This window comes from Protobothrops mucrosquamatus, unplaced genomic scaffold (assembly GCF_001527695.2).
Source record: "Protobothrops mucrosquamatus isolate PMUCROS unplaced genomic scaffold, P.Mucros_1.0 scaffold2733, whole genome shotgun sequence".
Classification (NCBI taxonomy): Eukaryota; Metazoa; Chordata; class Lepidosauria; order Squamata; family Viperidae; genus Protobothrops; species Protobothrops mucrosquamatus.
In genome coordinates, this window is record NW_015388774.1 from 203106 (window position 1) to 212877 (window position 9772).

The following is a 9772-nucleotide window of genomic DNA, read 5'->3' on the forward strand; positions in this document are numbered from 1 at the left end:
TTCTTTCTTTCTTTCTTTCTTCTTTCTCTTTCTTTTTTTCTTTCTTTCTTCCCTCCCTCCCTCCCTCTTTCTTTCTTTCTTTCTTTCCTTCCTCCCTCCCTCCCTCCCTCTCTCATTCCCCTTCCCTCCCTCCCTCATTCTCCTTCCTTCCTTCCCTCTCTCCCTCTTTTTTCTTCCTTCCTTCTTTCTTTCCTTCTTTCCTTCTTTCCTTCTTTCTTTCTTTCTTTCCTCCCTCCCTCCTTCTCCTTCCTTCCTTCCTTCCTTCCTTCCTTCCTTCCTTCCTTCCTTCCTTCCTTCCTTCCTTCCTTCCTTCCTTCCTTCCTTCCTTCCTTCCTTCCTTTCTTCCTTCCTTCCATCCATCCATCCATCCATCCATCCCTGGGAGTGGGGTGGCTTATAAATTTCAATCTTCATCAACATCTCCTGAAACCTTTTGACTTCCACAGAACCCAGTTTGAAAACCCTGGTCTAGAGTTCCCTTATACTCCCAATTCCCTTACGAGACAAGCTGGCAGTGAATAAAACCGCTTCTAGGTGAAACCCTTTGATGATTACCAGCTGAGTACCGTGCCTATGTCCTCCCAAGATGTAACTTTCTGCAATTCAGGCTTATTTTGAAGTAATCGTCACGCATTTCCTTAACATCAAGGATGGGCTTTAAAAAAAAAAAAGAGAGAGACCAGCATAATTATTGTGAGCTGCCCAAGTCATTTGGAGACGGGCAGCATCAAACTGAATGAATGAATGAATAAAATACAGAAAATTCATAGCAAATGCTCTTCTCTGTGTGTGTTTCATTTGCTTTAGTATCTTTTTTTTGTCTCCTCAGGACCTGCTGATGCAGTCAACATGTCTCTTGGTTTATCTGTTTCGGCCCGTGAGTCTGAAGTGCTGGTAAGGTGGGGTCTTTGTTATTAAGTTGGTAGCAATGAGATGGGCAACTGTGTAGCCGGTGTCAGCACTGCTGACCTTAGGAGGTTTCAAAAAAAGCTAACTGCAGGATTCTGGGTCCTTGGGAGGAGAATATTTATTTATTTATTTATTTATTTATTTATTTATTTATTTATTTATTCATTCATTCATTCATTCATTCATTCATTCATTCATTCATTCACTCACTCACTCACTGACTCACTCACTCACTCACTTATTTATTTATTTATTTGTTTATTTATTTATTTATTTGCTGCCCATCTCGTATCCAAAAGACTCTGCTTGACGGTAAAGGGAGGTGACACTTTAGACTTGCAAAATTCTGCCACTGTAATCTTATAATAAAAATAGCATTGGTTAGTGTGCCTTTGGTATTCAGGTTTGGTCTGTCTTGGAGAACTGACATCAGTCTTGCAAGTCTGAAGGTACTCCCTCCCCTCCCCCCTTTATCTTCATGAAAACTATGGAGGGTCTTTCCCAGGTTACAGTTGTAGCCCAGATTCAGATTTCTCTTGCCAGCCTGTGGACTTGTTGCATTTTTTCTTTTGGTTCTTCAAGGTCATTCCTTCTTCCCATTACATTGACTCAGCACTGGTGTGCTTGAATTTTTTGATCAGGAGGCCTGTGGCTCCATCCATCTATCTATCTATCCAGTGCTTTTTTTCTTTAAAAAAAAAAAAGGTGCTGGAACTCACACACGTCATACAACCCGCCTTGCCTACCCTACAAGGTTCCATCCAAAAAAGGTGCTGGAACTCCGTTCTGGGCGTTCTATGAGAAAAAAAGCCCTCTATCTATCTATCTATCTATCTATCTATCTATCTATCTATCTATCTATCTATCTATCTATCTATCTATCTATCTATCTATCTATCTATCTATCTATCTATCATCTATCTATCTATCTATCTATCTATCTATCCATCCATCCATCCATCCATCCATCCATCCATCCTTCATATCTATCTCTGTCAAATTTAAAAACTGCCCATCTCCCTCATGGAGCGACTCTGGAGTGGTGTTCAAGTAAAATATAAGAACATAAAAGCTGCGTATAGATATTATATTAGGAGGCAATTAAACCAGGAATAAAACAATTAAAATTAAAAGTTAAAACAAGACAAAACAATTTAAGTGTGCCTGGTTTTCCGGGCCTGGTCACTGTAAATGTCTCTCCTTGCCCTCACAGGTCTGTGGGCCCAGAGTGCACCAACCATGTGGGGAATACATATATCTGAAAGGTTACTGCTTCCTCTTGGACCAAAATTTGAGACAGATTCAGCGCTTTCCTGATCAACTGCCAGGTGAGATCTAGATGCAGGAAAAATAAAACTGCAAATGTTAGAGATCAGCTATGGGAAAATACAATTTCAAATCAGGTAAACCTATCTTATAACTCAGGCATGTCAAACTCGTGACGTCACATGACGTCGCACAACGTATTGGGCCGGTTTTGGCATTGCTGGCAATGGGGTGGGCACGGCTTCCACGTGATGCGTCCGGCCTACGGGCCGGCAGTTTGACACCCCTGTTATAACTCATGGGTTTTCCATAGTCTTATGACCAGTTGCTTAACAACCATTTGAAGTTACAATGGACCTCTCCAGAGCTAAGTGTAACCCATTTTTGAAGTTACAACAGCCACAGACACACATCACATGATCATTTGATCCCATTTGGGGTATTTGGCAACTGGCACACCTTTACAGTCATTTCCGCTGTCACAGTCATGTGACTACAATCTGTGACTTTTTTTTAGAACAGAACAGAACAGAACAGAATAGAATAGAATTTTTGCTGGTATCCAGTATTTACTTCCAGTTTCTCATCAAAAATGCCCATTGAAGAAAATGAATTCACTTAACAACCATTGTGTTTGCATAAGAACTGTCATTAAAATGGTAGTAATTTTGAATCTGGTCATGTGATGCCTCAATCGATGTTCGCAATGACTTACAATCAAAATTCCAGGCTCAATTATGGTCATAAATTGGGAACTATCTGTACTCTCCAGATGCACTGACTCTTCTGAAATAAGCGTGTGCGGTACTCTTGCAGAGTTTTACACACACAAGGATGAAGATCAGCTCATTTCAAAGAAGAACATGGGACAATTAAATGTCAGTCATCCTACCTCACATGCATGCAAACACAAACAATAATGAATCAAGTTTAGAAAGCGATTCATTTTTTTTACAGAATGAAAATTGTATATGTTATTTTATTTATTTTGTCACCTGCTTGACTATGTGCTATTCTTTTTTTTTATTTTCTTCTCTGTTGGCCTTGCTTTTTATAGAATGTAGCAGACGCCCTGCTGACATCGTTTTTCTGATTGACGGTTCAGGAAGCATAAAAAATTATCAATTCTTAGAAATGAAGACTTTTATTTTTCAGGTCATGAATCGTTTCCAAAATACAAACACTCAGGTAATGTTAAGAGATCAGACTCTGGATGAAACGGTAATATTCAGAATGAAAATGTTGAGTCCCTCGCTAAAATCTGCAGTAGTATATAACAGGGCTTTTCAAGCAGTGGTACGGGTACCACCTGTGGTACATTGGCACCTGGCAGGTGGTACGCGACCATCCTAGAAAAGTGGTAGCGGGGGAGGGGAATGAGCTGAACTGGTGGCAGCACCGCACAAGCCTGAGCGAGAGATGGCTGGAGCTGCAGGGCTGTCAGGGCTCAGCGGAAGCGCCAGGATCAGCGCTTCTTCGGGACTGTCAGGGCTCAGTGGAAGCACCAGGATCAGCGCCAGCCTCCAGCTGGAGCTCGGCACAGATCCTGGCGCTTCTGCTGAGCCCAGAAGAAGCGCCGATCAGCTGGAATGTTGCAGCATCTCCACGGTCTTGTGATTTACATTCAGATGCTTGGCAACTGATTCATATTTATGACGGTCACAGTGTCCCAGGGTCACGTGAAGTGACTAAAACCTGCTGCAACCACCCAGCAGACAGGGGGAATAAAAACCAAACACCCCCACCCCACCCCCACTGCCAATCCTCAACAGAAATGCTCACAACAATGAAAACCTCGGACAGGAGGAAGAGCGCGGCCGGTTGGGCAGGCAGGTGTCTTGCTCGGCTGTGGCTTGGGGGGCACTTTTTCAGTGCCATTGTAACTTCGAACAGTCACTAAGCGAACTGTTGTAAGTCGAGGACTATCTGTACTTTATCACTTTTTCCTTTTTTGGGGGGGGGGTCATCAAGTTTTTGACACCTTGCTAGGCGACTGGTGGTACTCGGATATTGCCATATCCTAAAAGTGGTACAATGGGTGAAAAGGTTGAAAAGCCCTGGTATATAATCATTATTCATTTTTTTACCATGCTAAAAATATGCTTTTTTCTAGTTAGGAGCCCTTTGATATTCAGTTTACGGCAGTTGCCATATTGTGTTTGCTATTCTCTTATAATGTGTACGTATGTTTAGTTTGTATGTTTTTATTGTTTTTTTATTGTTTTAAATTTATTTAGAATTTTGATTGTAATACAGGTAGTCCTCAACTTACAGCAGTTCATTTAGTGACCATTTCAAGTTACTTGTGACTTGTGACCATTTTTCACGCTTACGACTATTGCAGCACCCCCATGGTCATATGATCCAAATTCAGACGCTTGGCAACTGATTCATATTTATGACGGTTGCAGTGTCCCGGGATCATGTAATCATCTTTGCAACCTCCTGACAAGCAAAGTCAATGGGGAAGCCAGATTCATTGAACAACCGTGTTACTAACTTAACAACTGCAGTGATTCACTTAACAACATCAAATGAACAAAACTCACTTAATAAATGTCTCGCTTAGCAACAGAAATTTGGGCTCAGTTGTGGTTGTAAGTTGAGGACTATCTCTCTATATTTTTTTAATTGTAAGTTGCCCAGAATTATTGACTGAGATGGGTAGCTATAGAAAATGAATGAATGAATGAATGAATGAACGAACGAACAAACGAATGAATGAATGAATGAATGAATAAACAAATGTGATCAGGTCACTTAGATTTGTCCCAAACTGGATTCTGGCTTTCAGGCAGGTCCTTTGAGGATAATGAAGCCTTAGTCTGCTGGGGGTGGGGACAGTGGTGGCAGGGGGTGTGGTCATAAATGTGGGTGGGGCTGAATTTTGTTCAGGGGGCACTGCTACCTCTCCTCCATTGTTTCTAGCTGCCCCATTAGGTCCAACAGGCTAATCTTGCTGTGGGTTCCCTCAATTAAAGAATGTCATCCTGGGGCCTTTTTGGTTGCTGTGCCTCCATTTTGAAACAACATAATCCCAGAGATTAGATTGGCCTCAACCCTGCCATTTTCCCCAGAAGCTTTGAAGATCTAGATCAGGGGTAGGCAACCTTGGCTTTTATGACTCGTGGACTTCAACTCCCAGAATTCCTGAGTCAGCATAGCTAACTCAGGAATTCTGGGAGTTGAAGTCCACGAGTCATAAAAGAGCCAAGGTTGCCTACCCCTGATCTAGATGTACCCCTGATCTAGATGTGGTGGTAAAGTTAGTTAGATCATGGGGGGTGGGTTTGTTCCTAATTTATTAGATTATATTTTTCCTTGGTGGTCCTTACAGACTTTTTTTTTTACATTGCCTGGGGTTTTGCTGCTATTTTCTATTTTTTTTCAGTACATTGTTATTTTATTCACAAAATTAAAATAACAAACTCAAAAAAGGAGGAAAAGCAAAAACAAAGCAAAGCTAAAGAAGACATAAAAATGTTCATAAAAACACATAACACATAGATTGTCCCCGCTAGTTGAATACTGATAATTTCAATAATAATTCTCCCCTTTGCAAAATAGGTTCACAGTTTATTAACTTCCACAACTCTGTTTACCCAAGCAATTTGACATCCAGATGTTTTAATGTGTCATTAAACACACAGTACTATAGCCAGGTTGACAACCATATAAATTATCAAATAAAAGATTTTTTTTTTAAGGGGGATAATTATTTCCTTTCTTCTTCTTTCTTTCTCTCTCTTCCTTTCTCTAGTTTGGCTTGTCCCAGTACTCAGGTAGTTATCAAGAACACTTTGACTTTCTCACTTTCAAAGCTACCCCAAATCCGGGTGACTTGATTAGACCAATCAGGCAGCTGTATGGAGCTACTCACACGGCTACATATATCCAGAAAGTGGTGTAAGTATTCATTGGTTGGTTCTTTTTAATTTAACACAACATGCTGGTGTTTACTTTAGCTGCTTAATCCAGAATGCTCATTTTTACTTGCATTTAAAAGAGGATCCATGCAGGGTGTGGTTAAAAAAGAAAACAGTTGTATGATGACAACTGCTATCCTGATTTTGCGAATCAAACCTTGCAGATTTTTTTTAAATCAAATTCTTCCAGTTTCCTGGGTTTTGGACCTCAATTCAAGTTATTTTACCGCAACTTTAAAAATGCAATTGCACCATCATTTATGATACAGGAATGAATTTAAAGGTAGCTTTCACAATCTGCTTTCACAATCTGTTAAAGGTAGCTTTAACAATACTGGACCAGTAAAGGAATGAAATAATTTAATTTGCATTTCCTAGGAATATGTAGAGATAAGCTGACCAGCTTGGATAGATTGAACTAGATTTAATAATAATAATAATAATAATAATAATAATAATAATAATAATAATAATAATAATAATAATAATAATAATAATAATAATAATAATAATAATAAAAAAAAGTTGGAAGGGACCTTGGAGGTCATCGAGTCCAACCCCCTGCTCAGGCAGGAAACCCTATAAGATTTTTACTTTTTTCTTTACGGGGCATTCATCTTTAGATCGTGTTTTCAGAAATTGCCAAGGAAAGAAGAAAGGCAGAGGTTTAACATATTACTATTGATCTTGTTTTTTCTTTAGGCGTGAAATGTTTCTCCCCAATAAAGGAGCCCGCAGTGATGCATCTAAAATTCTCATTGTGATAACTGATGGAGAAAAATCAGGAGATAACCTAGAATACAGTGATGTGATTCCAGAAGCACAAAGGGCTAACATTATCCGCTTTGCCATTGGGGTGAGAACATTAGCAGAACATTATAGATAGTCCTCGTTTAATGACTGGTCACTTAGGAATTTGGAATTATGATGGACTCCCCAAAAGCAACTTAGGACCCGCTTCTGCAATTTGAACAGCTGCACAACACGTATCTTATAGTCCCATGATTGCATTTTGGGTGTTTGATAACTAACTCACCTTTACGGACAGTTGCAGCATTCTGTTGTCAGTGACTACAGTTTATGACATTTATTTTTTTTTACCAATTTCCAGCCTTTCAAGCTGGTCTCCAGAAAGAAATGCTGATATGAATATATTGATTCAATTAATGACCACGGCATTTGCGGAACGACCAGTGCAAAAAAAAAAAAAGTCATAAAATCAGGTCTAGTCATGTGGGTGCTTCCACTTATTACCATCATGATTTACAGCGGAAATTCCAGGCTCTGTTGTGGTCATAAGTCAAGGACTACCTGTATAAGGAAATCAGAACATGCAATTTTCTTCTGATTGTTCCGGTATATCAGTGGTTCTCAACCTTTTTAATGCCACGACCCCCAACCGGTCGTAAGTCGAGGACTAAACCGGTTGTAAGTCGAGGACTAAACCGGTTGTAAGTCGAGGACTAAACCAGTCGTAAGTCGAGGACTTTCCCTGCCCGGGAGCGCCGCGCATGTGTGGCTCCGCCCCCTGCGCCGGCCGAGGCATAGCTAGCAAGCGGCAGAGACGAGCAGGCCGACCACCAACTGGCCCAGCCCAAGGGAGGTAAGGCACCCGCCGGAAAAGGGGAAAAAAATGGCGGACAAAAAAAAATGGCGGACAGCCTTGCTTGGCGACCCCCGTGAAATGGTCAATCAACCCCAAATGGGGTCGCGACCCATAGGTTGAGAACCGCTGCGATATATAGAGCTGCCAGTCAATACGAACAGATGGTAAAGAGGGAATTGTATTGTTCCCTCTCACTCTAGCAACAAAAGGCAACTCTCCAAAATGTGTTGCCATGATTCCTTTACAAATGCAGGGAAAGACAACTAATATGCAGAATCCTTACTGGGGGTAGAGTAACTATGGTAGTAGCAGTAGTAAAGTCTCTGTTTTTGTCTCCCCTCGCCATTTCTGGCATGCCCTGAAGGTTGGGCTGGCTTTCTCAAAAGGACCTGCTCGTCAAGAACTCATTACTATTGCCTCAGAACCCGCTATGGACTATGTTTTCTCCGTGGACAACTTTGATGCCCTCAAGGACATCCAGAACAATCTTCAGAATAAAATTTTTGCCATAGAAGGTATCACATCTGATGGTTTGCCTAGCGCAGTGATGGCGAACCTTTGAGAGACCCGAGTGCCCAAACTGCAACCCAAAACCCACTTATTTATCGCCGGGGGCCAGGTGGGCGTGGCTCACTGGGTGGGCGTGGCTGCGGTGGTCATGGCAGATTGGTTGGGTGTGGCCAAGGTGGGTGTGGTCACCTTGATGTTGCTCATGGGGAGGGACGCCTGTGGGGGCCAGGCAGGGTTGGGGGAGATCCAGGGGGTCTCCGGCAGGTGGGGCAGTGGGCAGGAGGCTTGTCCTGTGGGGTGAGGCGAGGCAAGGCGGGGGTGCCATTGTCACAGGGCAAGGTGAGGCAGGGGCCGGGGCGGCTGCTGCCTGACACCATCAGCCCCTGCACACAGAGGCCAGCGAGCGTATGGGTGCTGGGATGCATCTGGCCATGTGGGACCTCAGCGAGTTAGCAGGTGGCTGGTTGAAGAGGGATGGTTGCCATCTCCGGGGCATGGCATGTGTGCCCACAGAGAGGGCTCTGAGTGCCGCCTCTGGCACGCGTGCCATAGGTTCGCCACCACTGCCCTAGAAATAACGCTAGGATTTGGAGCTCAAAATGGATTCCCACCCTAGTCAAAATGCCAAAGAGAGTCATGATGACTGTTAGATTCTTGATCCAGATACTTCAGCTGCCATGAGGATTGACTTTTGTGAGCAACTTTCGGCAGTAGAGGCAGTCCTTAATTTATAACTGGTCTCTTAACAATCGTTCAAAGTTACAAAGGACTCAGAAAAAGTTACTTATGACCAGTCCTCAAAGTTATGACTGCTGCACCACTCCTGGGGTCATGGGATCACCTTTTGGGTGCTTGCCAGTCTGTTTGCATTTACAACTGATTGCCAAGCACCCCACAATCATGTCATCATCATTTACAATCTTCTCTGCCGGCTTCCCCGGAAAGTCAATGGGGAAGCCGGCAGGAAAGTTTGCAAGATACTGCTGCTTGCCAAAGGATTTCTTCTCTCCCTAGTGCCTAGGGGGAAGATTCCTGTGGTGGGATGGAGAAACAAAACTGGGATCCCAAAGATCCCAGCTTTGTTTCTCCGACCCAGTGTTGGTGTTCCCTTTTGCACACGGAGGGGAGGGGAACTCCTGCGGTGGGATAGAGAAATGAAGCTGGGTTCATAAAGATTCCAGCCTCATTTCTCCAGCCTACCATGGGAATTCCCTTACACACACAGACAGGGGCTGCCATCGTTTCAGTCTTTCAGTCCCTCAATTTAACAACCCATGCAGCCGCTTAATGACTGCAAATGAGAACACCAGCAGTCCAGTCGTTGAGCAAAGTGGTCATGTGGGCATCTCACTTGTTGACCCCCAATGACTTATGACCAAAATTCCAACTTCAGTTGCAGTCATAAGTCAAGGAGTACCAGTATACGGATGAGCATAGGTCTATTGATGGGTAGGGACATAGGTTGGACTATCTATCTATCTATCTATCTATCTATCTATCTATCTATCTATCTATCTATCTATCTATCTATCTATCTATCTATCTATCTATCTAT

The 9772-nt window shown here is 42.6% G+C and overlaps 1 protein-coding gene across 1 annotated transcript in view; it reads left to right on the top strand.

The window, feature by feature from the left end:
• The window catches only part of LOC107296289 (integrin alpha-D-like), a 43332-nt gene that overhangs the window by 4031 nt on the left and 29529 nt on the right, over positions 1–9772 (top strand). Inside the window, exons 4-9 of the mRNA XM_029286024.1 lie at positions 830–894; positions 2123–2237; positions 3233–3363; positions 5936–6081; positions 6804–6957; positions 8072–8222. Of these exons, the coding sequence (XP_029141857.1) occupies positions 830–894; positions 2123–2237; positions 3233–3363; positions 5936–6081; positions 6804–6957; positions 8072–8222 (762 nt within the window). The remainder of the gene's footprint in view (positions 1–829; positions 895–2122; positions 2238–3232; positions 3364–5935; positions 6082–6803; positions 6958–8071; positions 8223–9772) is intronic.